We start from the raw sequence: 18,906 nt of genomic DNA on the forward strand, positions 1-18,906 counted from the left end.
TCCCAATAAAATGATCTTTTAAAAAAAAGTAAAACAGAGACTCCGATAGGGCAAGATATGACAAAATAACAATGTATAAATTACCAAGGACACATGAGGGAGGGGGGAGCGGGGAGGGAGGGGAAAAAAAAGAGGACCTGATGCAAAGGGCTTAAGTGGAGAGCAAATGCTTTGAGAATGATTGAGGCAGGGAATGTAAGGATGTGCTTTATACAATTGATGTGTGGATTGTGATAAGAGTTGTATGAGCCCCTAATAAAATGTTTTTTTAAAAAAAGTAAAAGAAAGGGTTTGCTATGAAGAGTACAAAGATTTCCCCACCAATCTCGGGCAAGAGAGAACAACGAGAATCTGCCACACTAAGATTAGCACCACAGACATGTCAAAGATTTTAGCCTCTAAAAAAAAGAGCCAAAGACAAGGCCAATCACTTGAGAGCGCTCCTCACTGATGGCCACCAGGTGGCGGTAGGTCTCCAACATCACGTCCTGATAGAGGGTCTTCTGAGCAGGGTCCAGGAGCTGCCACTCCTCCCAGGTGAACTTTACAGCCACATCGCTGGGTGTCACGGATTTCTGTAAAAGGATTGCATTCAAGGAAGTACTTTCCATTTGATGGTATGAAAGGAATGCGCAGGAAGTTGTCCTGGGTTCTTTTATGCAGGCTGCATCTATACACCTAGGCTTGGTTTTGTGCCTTTCATTTCAGATATCGTAGTAAAAGCAAACCCAAAATAAACTATTCCGAATGAGTATATTCCTTAATCTACCAATGAAATTAGAATTTTCCTTATGTGTCCTCCCTGGCGTTTACTGACTCAGGAGAAGCCACAGAAGGAACTTGCAAAGTCACTCTATTGTCTGACCTCCCTCCAGGTGCTGGCAATCAGCCTCTGATGTTTAGCATATCCTTAGGGGAGACAAAGCCACCTCAGGGGGAAAGTCTTATTATAATCCCATAGGTCAGATGCTTAGAGAGATTCTCCCAGAAGGCATTCAGCCACTGGACTACTATCTGGATCACTGTAGGTGGGGCTCACACCCTACTGATAAGGACAGTAATTGTTTCCATGGAGAACAGGTCAAACCTGCTCGGTGACATCCGAAGTTAGCCTGCCATCCTGAATCTAGAATCTGCCCATCTTGTCACATGTGTAACCCCAATCCCTCTCTTTCCTATTGCTTGTGTACCTCTAGACTGTCCCCCTCCCATTCCTGTATTACCTATAGTACAACCCTTTCCTGTGAAGTATGTCTTTACCTGTAATTAGGAGGTTTGCATGCCCCCCAAAGATTAATAAAATAAAGAAGCTCTCTCCCCTGGTCCCTGGTTCCACTCTCCCTTGTTCCCTCTCTCTTTCCTGCCCTCTTCCATCTCCACGTGGACCACCAGGTGGGGCTGAGGGGAGCATGCTACCATGAAATGTGTCTGACTCCATTGTTTCACTCTCTCCCTCTCCCATCTCTTTTTTCTCTATGGCTTTACTATAATCTTTATTTAGTATCGCTGTACAATTGCGCCTACTGGACCCATGATGATTTGTTAGGGGCTGGCTGCCCTGACAGTGTCCTTGTCAGCTAGAAGTAGCTCACAATTGTGCACCCTCACATGTTATACAATGCATGTTTATACATAGTCCATATTTCTATTAACAGACAAGTTAACAGTAGATTGTGAGAGGCCGTGGGGCGTATCACCAGGATCCACATTGTCAGAGCCTTGCGAACCGCATCCGCGCTAACTCTCAGGGGCAGCTCAGGATTTAGTTCTGTGCGGTGGAGCTCAACCTATTTGCCAATCCTTAATCAAGTCACGCCTCTGACAGCACTCTTTGCCTCTGTTCTGGGTGTGCTGATCCGCGGCCAGGACCCAGAAAAACTCATAGATCACAGGGGCTGATTGAGGAACAGAGTACAATTTGGGGTTCAGGACTAAAAGGCTATACTCAAAACCAGCATAAGAAAGCCATGTAGCCAGAGTCCCCCTTCCTTAGTGCAGAGCAGCTCACTCAGCTACTACTGGCCACCTTAGGAAAGGTTTCTCTTGTCCATGGCAAGTCAGGCTGTTCTTGGCCACCATAAAAAACCTTCCAAAATACAAGCTCCTATTGGCTCTGCCATAGGTCACCACCAGCTCTGCCATGAGGTCTGTTCTGCTTCTGTAGTAATGGCTTGGCTGCTGTGGGCATTCCACACTTGCTCAGGCAGGGAAGTGGCTGTGTTGGCCTAGGAGTTCAACACTTTCAAAGAGACAGAGAATTTGCCTGTCAAGATTAAAGCAACAGGCAAAAGATTAAAAGATGCATCGCATGACTCCTTTAGAGTATTGAAAAGCCAGGATGTTGGCGAGGAGCCGAGCCAGTCAGGGTGCAGTGTAGGAAAGATGAAACACAACTTTCCTCTAGTTCCTAAATGCTTCCTCATCACCCACTATCATGATCCGAATTCTACCTTACAAATCTGGCTAGACCAGAAGATGTACACTGGTACAGATAGGAACTGGAAACACAGGGAATCCAGGACAGATGATCCCTTCAGGACCAGTAGTGAGAGTGGCGGTACCAGGATGGTAGAGAAGAGAGGAGGAACCGATTATAAGGATTTACATATAACCTTCTCCCTGGGGGATGGACAACAGAAAACTGGGTGAAGGGAGACACCGGACAGTGTAAGATATGACAAAATAAAAATATAATAATAGTTTATAAATTATCAAAGGTTTATGAGGGAGCAGGAGTAGGAAGGGAGGGGGAAAATGAGAACTTGATGCCAGGGGCTTAAGTGGGGAGCAAATGTTTTGAGAATGATGAGGGTAAGGAAGGTACAAATGTGCTTTATACAATTGATGTATATTTGGATTGTGATAGAGTTGTATGAGGTCCCAATAAAATGATTTTTTTTTTTAAAAAGAAAAGCAAGGATGTTATTTAGAGGTCGAAGGAACGCCAGATCAAAGCCATGATATTTTCGATGGCCTCATATGCATGTGAAACTTGCACACCGAATAAAGAGGACCGAAAAAGAATGGATGCATGGAACTGTGGTGCTGGGGAAGAATATTCAAAGTGTCTTGAACTGCAAAAAGGACCAAAAAAATCTGTCGGGGAAGAAGTAAAGCCAGAGTGTACCTTAGAGGCCAAGATGATGAGAAACTCTGTCTTACATACTTTGGATATGTTGTCAGGAGAGACCAGACCCTGCAGACAGAGGTCATGGTAAAGCAAAAGGGTAGCAGAAAAGTAGAAAGTAAAGTAAACGGGTGGCAGAAAAGTGGAAAGTCCTTAAGGAGATGGATTGATATAGTGTCTGCAACAATGAGCTCAATATAGGATTGTTCTCATGTGCATAGGGTCATATATGTGTGGGGGTAGCCAGCCCCCCACTACTAATCACGGCTTCAGTAAGTGCAACTGTACGGTTGAGACAGATAAAGATTATAACGAAGTCATAGAGAGTAAGAGCGATAGGAGAGAATAAAATAAAGAAGTCAGACACATCTCATCGAAGCATGCTTACCACAGCTCCTCTTGGTGGGATAGGGCAGGAGAGACGGATTTATTGCTGACCAAAACTGGCTAGGAAAGGGTTGTACTATAGGTAATACAGTAATGGAAGGGGAACAATCTAGAGGCGTACACGCAATAGGAAGGGGAGGTATTGGGGGTACACATGTGACAAGATGGGTGGACCCTAGAGTCATGATGGTGGCCTAACCTTGATTGCCCTTGAGCTGGAGATTTTATTTAGTCTAAGCTTTCAGGGGACATAATCCAGTGTCCCTAACAGTGGGATGTGAGCCCTACCTATTGTGGGAGAAACAATGGTGTCTGCTTGCTCTGATGGCTGGGTCTTCAGGGAGATAACTTGACAATCATGTATCATTAGTTGCAAGCAGTGACCTCCTTCTATCATATATTTCGGGGAGTTGAGCTGGGGAACAATCTTTTTGTATCCTACACATGGGTGGGACCAACTGGGTGGCATCTAACAACACTGAGGGCCAACCACCTGCCATCTGTCTCGCTCACTTTGGGGTCTTCAGCCATTGCAACAGCAATCTATCATTGGACTTGATTTACCAAGTTCACATTATTAGGCAGCAGTAGGTTGCGTGACGTGGTCACCTGGGTTCATCAGCCTTTGCTAACACAGGAGTGAAGAGACTCCTCCAGGCTGATATCTAACCTATAGATTTGGGATTGCCAGGTTCAATGTCCTTGAGAATTATTTATTGAGTACTGCTTTGATTTTGTTAAGATGTTGATTCTCTCTCCTACCGCTGTACTTAGAAGATGTTCGATTCCACCTGCCATTTTTAAACTACCATTAATACTAGCTGGGCTTTAGATGCATCTCTTCGGGATTTTATGTAACTCACAACTTTTAGAAAGAAACTTACTCAGACAAAATGCAGTGCTCCTCTCATAAGCTGTGTTATTCCTGGTCTTATACACAGCTGATGTTGAAGTCTGAGTCACAGTTTATTTCTCTGTTGCTTCGATTTTTCCAAAGGTGCGCTTTCCCGATGAACTGAACTAGCATCATACAGGCTTCTACAAATCCACTAGGACCTCACAAAACACAAAACAAGCAAAACTCACCTGAGCGTTGATCATTTTCTTTGGTCCTTAGGACATGGCCTGGGGCAGAGATGCTCTGTCTTTGTGTTTACTGGAGCAGCGCCAGTTTTGTGCAGACTTCTGTCAAAATCATCTCCAAACCAGGCACCTCCTCTTCCTTCCTCCCAGTGATTCTCTTGTGGTTGGAGATTCAAAACCTGTAGGCTGATGGGAAATTACATTGTGAGTGACATATCACCTACGTGTTGGTCTAGAGGCTGTTATTATTCCTGTGTCTCTCCTTAACACAAAGTCCCCAAATACTGTTGACTGTACCTTATTAGTGACACAGAGTACATGCCACGGGCAATAAAACCTAAGATTCAGCTATGGATATATGGTAAGATGACCTTTTTAAAAGAAAAAAAGACTGGACACTTAATACACATGTAGAGGTGTGTGTGTGGGGGGGGTGTGATGTAGGATATCTACCCACAACATACAAACTATCAATTCATGGTAAGGTGTCAGGGGAGCCAGCCCTTGACAACATCACAGGCCCGTAGGAGCAAATGTATTGTTATATTATCTAAAGATCATAGTAAAGTCATAGAAGATAGGAGAGAGAAATAGTCACATTTCATGGCAGGTGCATGGCCTTACCCATTCATTTGGTGGGAAGGCCAAACAGTGACTACGAAGGCCGTATAAAAAAAATCCATCATGCCACACTGGTTCATGAGATTCTTCACTTCCAAATGTGTATATATATATATATATATATATATATATATATATATATATATATAGAGAGAGAGAGAGAGAGAGAGAGAGAGAGAGAGAGAGAGAGAAAGAGAGAAATATATAGACACACATATACATATATACATAGAGAGAGTTTTTCTATGTGTTGGGAAATATAAATCAGATAAAATTACAGTTTTGAAATTTCACTTTCTGAAAAAAAATTCACTTTCTGGGATTATTTTAAATGATTTCCCCCTATATGTTCAGATACATATATATGTATTATACATTTGATATATGTAAATATATATGTACACTTTTCTCCTTATACAGTCATAGCAAAAAAAAAACAAACAGAAAGTCTTACTCTTTGGGAAACTAAGGAACAGGAATAGACCAGAAAAATCATTTATTCTCCTAGTTAAGATGCCTGGGTGGCCAGAATTCTGAGTGGAGGGAGGCCTTTACATTTGTGACCTGGAGATGATCCCATCACAGTCTCATAATCAAAAGTAAATCCCACAATATCCTCCCTTAATCGTGCTATCTTAAAGGGACCTCTTAGAAGCACATGGCTGATTACTAACTGGCTGGCAGTTTTATCTATAGGAGCAGGCTTGTTGCTATTGCTCTCCCCCTGCTCAGGGCCAGTCACTCCCCATTACCTGCCCCCAGCACTGGTGTTAGGTGACTCCTCCAATGAGCTCAAGGACCACTTTTTTACCTATATGGTTACCTGTAATTATGGGGGTGTGAGATTATAATAAGACTTTTCCCCAGCTTTGTCTCCTCCAAAGATATGGCAAACATTAGAGGCTGTTTGCCAGCACATGGTGGGAAGTCAGATGCCTAGAGATAGTCTCCCTGAGGGGCATTCAGCCATCTGTCAGGTCCCACCACAGGTGGGCTCACTCCCTGCTGTTAAGGACAATGGATTACTTCCCCTGAAAGCTTAGGCTAAATCAAGTCTCCAGCTCAAGGGCAATCAAGGTTAGCCCACCACCATGGATCTATGATCTGCCTGTTTTGTCACATGTTTACCTCCAATCCTTCCCCTTCCTGAGGTTGAGACAGAGCCACAGGACAGAGACAGGGTTCAGACAAAAATGGTAAGTGAAAAAAAAAAAAGGATTTTATTGAGGGAAAAGGATTCCACAACCCAACAAGTGTAGGTTAGGGAAATTGTGCCTGGTGCTAGGGCGGCTTATCTATGATATGAGCTTAAAGGCATATGGGCCGGTAAGGGGAAGGGAGGTTCTTTGTGCTGCAGCTGGAAGTTTCGGTGAGGAGATGACCTGTCAGTAAATCATTTTGTTCTCAGCAAACTTGCTTCCTGGAACACTAGGGAGAGGAGACTGTTCTGCCCGGGAGGTAAGCTTTGTGAAAGGCTGGAGGCAGGTGCTTTGAAGTTCAGCAGACCATTTGTCTTTCTGAGGCTGGTGCAAGGGGCTGCCTGGTCTGGATCTGCCCACTCTCTATTGTGTGTATACGCCTAGATTGTCCCCCTCATACCTATAGTGCAACCCCTTCCTGTGACATACGTCTTTACCTGTAATTAGGGGCTTGCATGCTCCCCAAAGATATATAAGCCTTGGTTAGCGATAAAGAGCTCTCTCTCCTGGGCACTCTCCCTGTCCTCCTTCTCCACCCTCTAGATTGCTCTCTCCTGCAATCTCCACATTCTCACATGGACCACCAAGCTGAGGTGAGCATGCTACTATGAAATGTGTCTGCCTCCATTATTTCAATCTCTCTCCCATCTCTCCTTATTCTCTGACTGTACTATAATCTTTATTATTGCTGTACAATTGCACCTACATGACCTGTGATTTGTTAGGGCTGGCTATCCTGACATGGGGGCTTGCATCTCCCAAGACTATGTTATGTAATAATACATTGTCCCTCCCACTCGGACCAGGTTCCTAATGTCATGGAGCACCCCAAAACTTTTTTTCTGCCTCTTAATTCCTTCCCTCCAACTGCACACCAGTCCCTTAGGACCCATGTGGATGTGGGCTGGATCATATATTGCTCTGTTCTTTACTATGTTATTTCTTCCAAAATTTGTTGTTTTATCAGTCTATGTACTTTCAACCTCCTCAGGACCATAATTCAAATTAGTCGATTCCTCTTTGGTCTTCCTTATTCAATGCCCAACTTCAGTTAGAGCAAACATTAATGAGTTTGCTGCTAACCTGAAAGGCTGGAGGTTTCGGTCCACTGAGAGGTGGCCGAAATGAAAGGACTTACCAGAAACTCAGCCATTGGAAACGCCGAGGTGCAGCGTTCTAATCACACAGGTTGGGTCATCAGGACTAGGAACCAACTCAATGGTGAACACATGGTGATTGTCTTTTTTTACCTGACATAAATACTGCATCACGCTTTACTACATTAGCTGGGTTATCAAGGTTCCACATTAATAAACTCCACTTAACCCCATGCTCTCTTCAAGGAGGCATAGGACGCTTCTTTTATCGTGCATGACTTCATCCTCAGCATACGCAAACAGGCTCAAGTCCAAAGACACAACCTGCCAAATATCCATTAGTCATGAGTAAGCAATAGAAGGCTGTTCGGTCACTGTTCTAACTATACAGTTCTACAATTTGTTGTGGGAATTTTGGTGTTCAATTCCTTTATATTGACCTGGTAAAACTGAACTACAGTGTGTGTACAATACCAATAATATATTATTACCCTGTAGGGTTTCTTTTAAGTAATTTGTCATTTATACCAACTAAGGTCACAATAAGTCAGAATTGATGGGATAGCAACTAAGAAGATTCCAGATACCAATTACCCATTTTATTTTAAAACTCAAATTATTTATTGTCTATGACACGAACTCAGATTTTTACACATTTAATTAGTACAACTGAGCAACCAACTGGTGTGCATTTTGTTGAAAATCAGATTAGTCTTGATATCAATGTTCATATCTATTAGGGCTTCTTACCTACAGTATTCATGATTTCCCATGAGATACACTATTTAAATTTGCAATGAGGTAGTTTTTTAAAATAATTTTATTAGGGGCTCATACAACTCTTATCACAATCCATCCACCCATCGTGTCAAGTCAAGCACATTTGTACATTTGTTGCCATCATCACTCTCAAAACATTTGCTTTCTACTTGAACCCTTGGTATCAGCTCATTTTTTCCCCTCCCTCCCTGCTCCCCCCTCCCCAGGTAGATTTTTTTTTTTTATCAACTGTCCCATTAATGTAACGCAATTTGTCCTGAGATTTGTGGAACATAAAATAAAATGCAACTGTAAGCTGTAGGCACTGCCACGGTCACTGTATTCACAGGCACTACCACATTTACTGCATTCATGTGGTTTCTCTGCTGTACGAATCCTCTGTTGGCACTGGACTCCTTTCTGGCCAAAGGCTGTCCCCAAGGAACTACATTCACGGTAGTTAGGACCCCACTGGTGTTTACTGGCACAGGAGAAGCCACACAAGGAACCTGCAAAGTCACTCTATTGCCAGGGCTTTCCTTCTGCATGAGATCACTGGTGTGCGCAGACACCTGACTCCCTGTGGAGAGCTTTCCCGCCGTGTCTGAGTTTAAAGTTTTTCTACTTTTGTGGCTCTTGTTATGTGAAGAAAACTTTGAAACACAGGTAAACGTTGCCCCGCACACATAGCAACTATATAGTAGCTGTCCTCGATAATCCCCTTGATGAGACAGGAGCTCTTTGTTTGTTTTGAAAGCTGTGTCGCACTCACTGCATCGAAAGGGTTTCTCTTTGTGAGCTTTGAGATGCTGAGTGAAGGTTGACTTATCGGCATAAGATTTTTCACACTGATTGCAGGCAAAGGGGTGCTTTCCTGTGTGAAATCGCTCATGTGCTATGAAGCATAGCTTCTGGCGGAAAGCTCTGCCACAGTCAACACACACATAGAGGCTTCTTCCAGGATGGGTTCGGAGATGCGCTCTGAGATATCGTTGGTGGGTGAAGGTTTTTCCACAATCACCACATACATGGGGTTTGTCGTCAGTATGAGTTTGCTGATGAACAGTGAGTTCCTTCTTCCTGACAAAAGCTTTTCCACATTCACTGCATACATGCTGTTTGTCGCCAGTATGAGTTTGCTGATGAACAGTGAGCTCATTCTTCCTGACAAAAGCTTTTCCACATTCACTACATACATGCCGTTTGTCGTCAGTATGAGACCGCCAATGAATTGTGAGTGAGCCTTTCCTAAAGAAGCCTTTGCCACATTCACTGCATACATAGGGTTTCTCTGGAGTGTGAGTTCGCTGATGGGCGAGGAGAAGGGACTTCTGGTTGAAGTCTTTTCCACAATGACTACATACATAGGACTTCTTATGACATTGCTGGTGGAGGATGAGGAGCCTCTTCTTTAAGAAGCTTTTTCCACATTCACCACATACATGGGGTTTCTCCCTAGTCTGAGTTTGCTGATGAGCAGTGAGATCACTGTCCCTGGTGAAGCCTTTCCCACGTTCACTGCACACACAGGGATTCCCAGCAACATGAGTTTTCGGATGTTCCTCCAGATCTGACTTGCTGTGATACGCTTTGCCACATTCCAAGCATGTATGTGGTTTCTGTCCTTTGTGACTTGTCCGGTAATGTTCACTGAGCTCCAACACTTCGTGGAGTTCTTGCCCACACGGGCTACATTCATAGGTCGGATCCAGGATCTGAGTGATCTGATGCTCAGAGAGTAGAGATTCCTTGATGAAGGGGTGCCCACGTCTATCACAAGCCAGTGGCTTCCCGATGATGTCAGACTCCTGATGCGGAACGCACTGGGACTTCACTCTACTGGATTGTTGACACTCAGGTAATTTCATTTCAATAAAAAATTGCTCTTGTTCATCACGGAGAGACGCTTTCTCACCTCCATTAAGCACAGATGACTTCTTCATTTTGCTGTGACTGCTCTGGTTTAATGCCGGAATGATTACAGACGATTTTATAGTGTTTTCATGTAAGTCAAATGTCTTATAATTTTCCTCTAAATGAATATTATTTTTGTGCTGCTGAGCAATAGTTTCCAATGTACTATATTTACAGCACGGTTCCATTCTGTCCACCCTTCTTACGTGTTGGGAGTGCTCAAGCAAACGATCATCACCTCTATGGATCTCTGTAAAAGAACAGAACATTCAATCTTTCCATCATCTTGATTTAGAGACCTCCTTAAAGCATGCATTGACACAAGATAGATCTTCCGCGACAACCCTCTTATAGGAAAGTAAATAAGATACTGTGCTTAACATTCATATATTAAGGAGCCAGGGAGGCCAGGGCTCCCGTGGAGGGAACCTTCACGTTAATGGGTTGGAGATGTGTCCCACTAACATTCTCCTAAGTAAAAGTTATTCCCCATGATGTCCTCCATAATAATGCCAATTTTATTTTTATTTATTTATGTATCTAAATAATTTTATTGGGGGCTCGTACATCTCTTATCACAATCCATATACATATCCATTGTGTCAAGCACATCTGTACATTTGCTGGCCTCATCTCGCTCAAAACATTTGCTTTTCACTTGACCCCTGGTATCAGCGCTTCATTTACTCCCCTCCTTCCCCATTCTCCCCACCCTCACGAACCCTGGATAATCAATAAATTATCATTCTTTTATCATATTTTTAATGCCTGACATCTCCCCTCACCCACTTCTCTGCTGTCCATCCCCCAGGGAGGATGTCATATATAGATCCTTGTAATTGGTTTCCCCTTTCCACCCCACCTTCCCTCTACCCTCCCGGTATCACTACTCTCACCACTGGTCCTGAGGGGTTCATCTGTCCTGAATTCCCCGTGTTTCCAGTTCCTATCTGCACAAGCGTACATCCTCTGGTCTAGCCAGGTTTGTAAGGTAGAATTTGGATCATGACAGTGGGGGTAGGGGTGGGCGGGGAGGAAGCATTTAAAAACTAGAGGAAAGTTGTGAGTTTCATTGATGCTACAGTGTACCTTGACTGGCTCGTTTCCTTCCCGTGACCACTCTGCAAAGGGATGTCCAGTTGCCTATAGATGAGCCTTGGGTCCCCCACCCCACATTTCCCCTCATTGACGATGATATGAATTTTTGTTCTTTGGTGCTTGATACCTGATCCCTTCGACACCTCGTGATCATAGAGGCAGATGTGCTTCTTCCATGTGAGCTTTGTTGCTTCTCAGCTAGATGGCTGCTTGTTTACCTTCAAGCCTTTAAGACCCCCAGATGCTATATCTTTTGATAGCCGGCCACCATCAGCTTTCTTCACCACACTTGCTTATGCACCCCTTTGTCTTCAGCTATCATGTCAGGAAGGCGAGCATCATAGAATGCCAGTTTTAATAGAACAAAGTGTCTTGCATTGAGGGAGTACTTGAGTGGAGGCCCAATGTCCATCTGATACCTTAATATTAAACCTATAAATATATGCACATAGATCTATTTCCCCATCCTCATATATAAATATATTTACATATGTGCATGCCTGTATTTAGGCCTCTAAATGCCTATGCCTCTATTTCTTCCTCTATTTCCTTTTACTTTCCTCTTGTCCCATTATCATGCTCAGCCTTCATTTGGATTTCAGTAATTCCTCTCATTTACATTACCCTTGATCACTCCCTACCAGGCCTCCTACACCCTCCTTGCCACTAGTTTTGAATCACTCATTGTTCCCTTGTCCCAGGGTTGGTTAACATCTCTTCCCTTCCCCCACCTCCCCCTCTCCTCTCTCTCCCTGGAGCCATTGGTCCAGTTGTTTTCTTCTACAGATAATAATATACACAATAAAGTGAATTTTAAGAAGCTGTTTGAAAATACATGGTTATTACTATACATGCTTGAAGGTCAACTGCTTAGAGCAATGGTTTTTAATCTGTGCGTCATGACCCTGCGGGGAGTCAAATGACCCTTTCATGGGGGTTGTCCAACACCCGGAAAACACATATTTCCGATGGTCTTAGGACCAGAGATAGGGCTCCTCTATCTGTCTCCAGGTAGATCCACCCTCATGCAGATACACCCACCGGGCGTGAAGACTGTTACCCATGCTACACCATGCTTCAGACAAAATTTCATTTCTTTGTAATCAGAAATCACTATTTCACAACATATGATTATATAGTGTTTTTGTGATTAATCGTGATGCTTTAATTATGTTCAATTTGAAACAATGAAAATACATCCTGCATATATTTACATTACATTCCTAACAGTAGCAAAATGACAGTGATGAAGCAGCAACGAAAATAATTTTATGGTTGGGGGGGGGGGTCACCACCACACTAGGAACTGTATGAAAGGGTCTCGGCACTAGGAAGGTTGAGAACCACTGGCTTATTGGCTACCTGCCTGAAGGTTATCTGCCATGAAAAGCAATCAGAACCTATTGCCCTTCTCACTCTAAGTAAAGCCCACTCCTTTCTGATAAGGATCATAGGTTGTTTCCCTGGGACTAAGAGATCAAAGCCATCTAAGGGTCAAGCCAGCTCAGAAATTACCAAGATTAGGCTACCCTCTTGACTCTACAGCCAGCCCATCTTGTTATGTTTGTACCTTCCTGTCACATGTGTGCCTAGTACAACCCTTCCTTTGTGTGTACACCCCTAGCTTGTCCCCCTCCTGTTATGTGTACGCATATTGTACACACCCTTCCTGTTATGTATGTGCTTACATATGGCCTACATGTTGATATTATATAAATTCATGAGATAATGCTATTCCCTCTCTCAGCTCAGACCTGGCTCCTCAAGTCATGACTGAGGAGGTGAGCCCTTGTATGCTTTATCTTGTCTGATGTCTCTTTAATTTACCCAATTACACAACAGCCCCTCGGAACCATTTGCTTATGGGAAGCTGGTCCCCCACAGGAATGAATACAGATTTGGTAGCTGTTTAAATAGGGCCATGCAAAAAACATGCTTAGAAAGTAAGTACAGGCAAATTATTGAGATCCATAGACCATAGAAGTTATAAGGCCTGCTAACTGCAGTGGCTAGAAGAGAGATTTGTTCATTCCATCAGTCTTTCGTGAAAGACAACTAAATACTAGACAAAGTTCGGAATGTGAAAATGCAGAATGTTCTACTTGAGAGACAACCATGTTCACAAGTATGTGACCAGATGTCCCGTTTTTGGCGGGACAGTCCCACTTTTTAACAATCTTTCCCGCGTCCTGCAGCGTTTTTAAAAAATCCCGATTTTTGGAAAGAATGCACGACAAGCTAGGGTGTACGGTTTTCGGCCGCCATGTGGCTATTTCGCCAGGATCTGAGTTTTATCAATGGTGGCCCGCTTTACCAACGTGAACATCTGGTCACCTTATGATAAAGGGCTGTGGTACAAACATACTCCATATGTTTATGGAGCCTCCATTCTAGTCCACACCACTCATCTTTCAGTGTTGTCCTGTGGTGGCTGCATATTGTGATACTGGAAGCAACGCCATCAGTTATTTCAAATACCAGCAGGATCACCCATGGTGGAAAGGTCCTAGTGGAATTTCCAAGAAAGCAAGCCTGGGTAGAAGGACCTGGTGATCTACTGGTGAAACATGAGGTCCTCAGGTTTAATGGCACTGAAATAAGATCGAAGAAGTGCTAACTCCTCCAAGCAGAGTCAACAGTCATGATGTGGCTGGAGTAGAGCTTTGGGACCTTCACTGGGTAACGTGGCATGACTGAAGGTAAGAACAGCTGCAAACTTCCACTAACAGTGGGGAGATGGAACGTATGAAGTAGAGTCAAGAAAAAGTGCCAGCTGTCAAAAACAAAACGGGACGTTTACAGTTTGCGACCTATCTATTATTGAACTTTCATAGACTGGTACTAACTATTTTTAACTAGATAATCAGGTTTATAAGGCTGAGACTGACAACCTAAAGAAGACAGGTGTCATATTCATCATCGAAAAGCACCTTGCAAGATCTTATCTGAAGTACAGTGCTGTCAGTGGTAGGTTAATAATCAGTCATATGCCTCGAAGTAAAAACAGTCAATACAAGGGTTATTTAAGTTTTTGCACCAACTAAAACTAAACTTAAAGAAATTGAAAATTTCAACTAATTATTGTAGTGTGAAATTATTGTAGTCATCACACCATCATAACACACTGATGAATGTAAACGTTGGAAACGGAAAAATAAAAACAGCTGGAAACATCAGTCGTTGGAAAATATGACCTCAGTGACAGAAATGACATGAGATTAACGACAGAATTTTGAAAGACTTGTGATGAATTTAATAAGCAAATTCCTTATTAAACAACAGAAATGGGCACCAGATACTTAGACCTTTCTGAATGGATTACACGAAAATCAAATCAACCACATCTGTGGAAAGGAACGGTGGAGAAGTGAATCGGTCTAAACAAGGCCAGGGGGCGGCTGTAGGACAGACCATCAATTGCTCAAGTGCAAGTTGAAGCTGAAGAAAAATTCATGGAAGTTCACGACAGCCAAAGGACCCAGCTCACTTGAGCTTAAGACTACATACACAATAAATTTTGAGGGATTGAACATTAATGACTGAAGACCAAAAGAGTTGTGGGATGGTATCAAGGGCTTCATCCATATAAAAACCAAAAGGCTACCAGAAAGACAAAAGACAAGAGCGCAATGTACCGTGCGATGTTTGAACAACAACAAAATTAGTGTTAGAAAAAACAGCCAAAATGTTCTTTAGAAGCAGCAAAGTGGGGCAGGGAATGTATGGATGTGTTTTATACAATTGATGTATGTATATGTATGGATTGTGATAAGAGTTGTATGAGTCCCTAATAAAATGTAAAAAAAGAAAAGAGGAGAAAAAAAATGATTAGGGCAAAGAATGTACAGATGTGCTTTATACAACTGATGTATGTATATGTATGAATTGTGATAAGAGTTGTACGAGCCCCTAATAAATTGTTAAAAAAAAAAAAAAGCAGCAGCAAAGGTCATCTTTTGAATTTTAGATGTTAGGAAGGGCATGGCCCTGGAAGTCATGCTTAGTAAGTAACAGACAGTAGGCATGCATTTAATGAAAGAACCAAGAATGCAGGATGTTAAAAGGTCCTTTCCATGTACATATGTTCTTGACACAATGGACGGATGGTGATAAGAATTGTACGAGCCCCCAATAAAACGATTACCAAAAAAAGGCCCTTTCCAGTCTGCACCAGATCTCTGGCCTGCTCTGAATCCCCAGCCTGCTCATAGGTCTCTGGTCTGCTCTGGCTCTCAAGCAAGCAGCACATTCTCTTGATTTTCTGATCTAACTATGGGAGCAGAGAGCAGGTGATTTTACATGGGTGCCATCTCCCAGGAAGTCTCGGATATCAGAAGCAGGCTGGAGATCTAGAGCAGGCTAGAGACCCATGAACAGGCTGGAGATCTGGAGCAGGACAGACAGACACCAGAAGCCGAAGATCCACAACAGAGCTCTTGTATTCTCTTGGCTGTGGATACCTAGCTAAAGTCAGTTTCTGAGGACAGTTGGCTAGGATTTCAGATGGATCGTGCTAAAGGATAACCTACCCTGATACAAATTTTCTTGCTGAGAAGATGATCTTAGATGTCTGACAATAACAGAAGTCTTTAACGTGTTTTGCCAAAAGGAGTAAAACATAGAGAAACATGTCTGTTAAGCAATCCCAACAGAGAAAGCAATTTGACCATCTCTATTAGAAAACAGAAAGAACTTATTGTTTGGGCTGGGTCAGACCGGGCAGGCCCCATCTCCTTTCCAGCTCCTCAGGAAAGTGAAACCTCAAAGCCCCCATTCCCTGCCTCTCGGGGAGGATGGATGACCTAATGAGCTATGCAACTCCTGCTCCAACATTCCAAAGAGCTTATCTCAGGAAGCCATTTATCTTCCTAGGCCTGTTTTTATAGTCCCTTTCCCAGCACTCCAGAGAGCAGGTTTGCAAACAACGAGATGGCTTCCCATCCTGACTCAAGGTCCTGCAGCTACAAGCACCAAAAAATCTCCCTTCCTTCCGTCAAGGGATGCCTCCTTAGCTCGAGTCCTAGATATCTCCCGCCACCTCACCCACAAGCTGCAACTTTCCTGACCTAACTCGCTGGGTAGTGAATTCGCCCGGGAGTACCTCCTATCCTCAATAAAGCCTTTCTTTACTTTTCTTTCTCGGCTGAGCTTTATCTTCTGGTCTTCGCCTCCATTTCAACCTCACATTTACATCACTCGAATGAAAACTTTAAAGGGTTCGGAGAATAAATGAGAAAATGCAAATCAAACCCTTTAGAGAACCTCCAAGAAACCACAATGGAGACTTGTTTTACAGCGAGCTCAATATCCAAGGTGGGCTTGAGCCTACCAATGGAAATCCATTCTTACTCAATGGCAGAGCAATGTGCTGCATTCAGAGGACACTTACGAATTCAAAGATTGCTGTGTGGAGAGAGGCTTGCAAGATGTGACTTTAATAGTAGGGTAGAAGGACAGAAAGGAGGAACAGGTTTGAGAATCTTAAAGAAACATTATGGAACCAAACATACAACAGTATAAATAAAAACAACAGAAATCTAAGCTCAGAAGAGGTAAAGGAGTATTTCTCTAAACCTTCTAGGGAAACCTGAGGCCCCATACATGGAATAAACACATGAAGGTACTTTTTTGTATTCTCCGACACCTATCATGGATGTGAGGCCTTCTCCCAGTGGAATTAATGCTCCCAGCCATTTCCCCTTAACGTCTTTTTGCTCAATTACCTGAAAATATTCCACTATGGCTTTTTTCTAATACAGTCCATAGTTGTTCTCCTTGTTCCAATTGAGGGAAGGATTCTGGGGTAATAACCTGACAACCTGATGATTAGAAATCACAAAATCTTAGACACACCAAAATGTACCTCAGGTTTGTGAAGCCTGCAGAATGTTGTATTTCTGGGAAAACAATTTTCCAAAACTACAAAGTAAAGGGTGTTTCCTCAGGGGTAGAAGACTGTACCCACTAACCTAGGACCAGAGAATGCAATGAGAATCTACCTCTTTGAGAACAACACAGACACTGCAAAGATTTTAATGCATAAGCTAGGAAAATCTAATCTTTTCCTATACAAGGCCAATCACTGGAGAAAGCTCCTCACCAACGAAAACCAGGTTGCGGTAGGTCTCCAACATCACTTCCTGATAGAGGGTCTTCTGAGCAGGTTCCAGGAGCTGCCACTCCTCCCGGGTGAACTTTACAGCCACATCGTTGAATGTCAGTGGTTCCTGTAGTAAGAGGCATCTATTCAGTGAAATATTTTCCATTTGAGGATTTAAATACATATATCTAACAGTAAAAGCTAATAATCTATTCTGTATTAGTGGATCTCATAATATACCCATTCATAAAATTAAAATTCTGAGTAGCAGTGAAATTATCTTAAGGGGCTAGAAATACCTCCAATTCATACACACAAAGCAGATAAGCACAGACCCACTAATATTAACACAGTGAACTGGAATTAGGAGTCCGAGCAGTGTCACTGTTAACAGAGGCTATGAAACGTAGGGTGCGACAGGTATCAGTGTCTGTTCAGAGCTGATCCCTGTGAGCTCTGCAATGTTTTCTGCCAATTCCTACACAAGCCATTCCTCCCACACCACTCTTTACCTCTCTTCGGATCTGTAGATCTGGTTTTGTCAGTCCCCATAGACATAAAGTTCATAACACATGGATTGTGGACTTGCTAGCTTCCAGAAATGCGTAAGTCATTTCCTTGGCATCCCTGGCAACTGGGACCCTCTTCTATGACCTGATTTGACAGCTTCCACCACTCCACGAGCCAACAGCTTGCTGTCTGACCTGCCAATTTTGGGTTCCTTTAGGCCTTGCAACCTATTAGCTGACCAGATTCAACAACTTTACCTAGTGAGGCAGTGGACTGTTATCTGACCTGAGGATCTGGTTCATCAGCCTTTGTAAACACATTAATGAAGAGAAGTCTCCAGACTGATACCTTACCTATGGATTGACCAGCTCTTACATCCTGAAGTGATTTACTTGATGGACATTTAGTTACGTGAGATAATTGCAACAAATTATGGAACATCTTGAACCACTACTTTATATGGACAGGTCTACTGCTGATCCTACAAAATGAACCCTAAAATGATTATCATATTAACTGGAAATAATGAACAGCACAGAAGGGACACAGTGACAGAGCCAATGGTGACAGGTCCAGAAAGGGCTTTTCAGCCAAGATAATGGGACAGACAAGCAAAATCAAGAATCTATCCCTAAGGAAGTAGAGGAACCTAGATATAGGGAACTAAGAAATGAGCCTATCTTCAAGGGGAAAAATGTCTGAGGGGACAGAAAACAGGCCTGCCCTGAAGAAGAGAAAATTTGCCTATATTTCCTTAATCCGAACACCAATGTTTAGACTATTGATTCTGATAACAAGTCACATGTGGTTACATAATAAAATTCCTACCCAGTACTCTGGACTGTCATGTGTGTGGGGGCCACTGCAACAAAATAATGAACGGGGACAGATAATTAGTGTCATAACAGGAAAACTATTGGAGAGTACAGGTCGGTTTAAGCTCTGCCTCACAGGAATCAGAGCTGATGCTGATGGTTGATTCTCTCTCCTAAACCTGTAGCTAGAGGAGGT

At 43.0% G+C, this 18,906-nt stretch overlaps 1 protein-coding gene across 2 annotated transcripts in view; it reads right to left on the bottom strand.

Annotated features, from left to right (window-relative positions):
- Positions 1 to 449: 449 nt before the first annotated feature.
- The window catches only part of LOC142432273 (zinc finger protein 350-like), a 48,795-nt gene continuing 30,338 nt past the window's right edge, over positions 450 to 18,906 (bottom strand). The window contains exons 1-3 of one of the 2 annotated variants that reach the window (XR_012780875.1): positions 17,386 to 17,506; positions 4,601 to 4,783; positions 450 to 575 (exon numbers count right to left, since the gene is read on the bottom strand). Coding sequence is in view for 1 of the 2 variants with exons in the window: in XM_075537399.1 (XP_075393514.1) it covers positions 8,531 to 10,437; positions 17,386 to 17,512 (2,034 nt within the window). In the remaining variant the exon portion in view is untranslated. Of the gene's footprint in view, positions 576 to 4,600; positions 4,784 to 8,263; positions 10,438 to 17,385; positions 17,513 to 18,906 lie in introns of those variants that run through there. The other variant, XM_075537399.1, reaches the window with a different exon arrangement.

Source organism: Tenrec ecaudatus, chromosome 18 (genome assembly GCF_050624435.1).
Source record: "Tenrec ecaudatus isolate mTenEca1 chromosome 18, mTenEca1.hap1, whole genome shotgun sequence".
NCBI classification, from domain to species: Eukaryota; Metazoa; Chordata; class Mammalia; order Afrosoricida; family Tenrecidae; genus Tenrec; species Tenrec ecaudatus.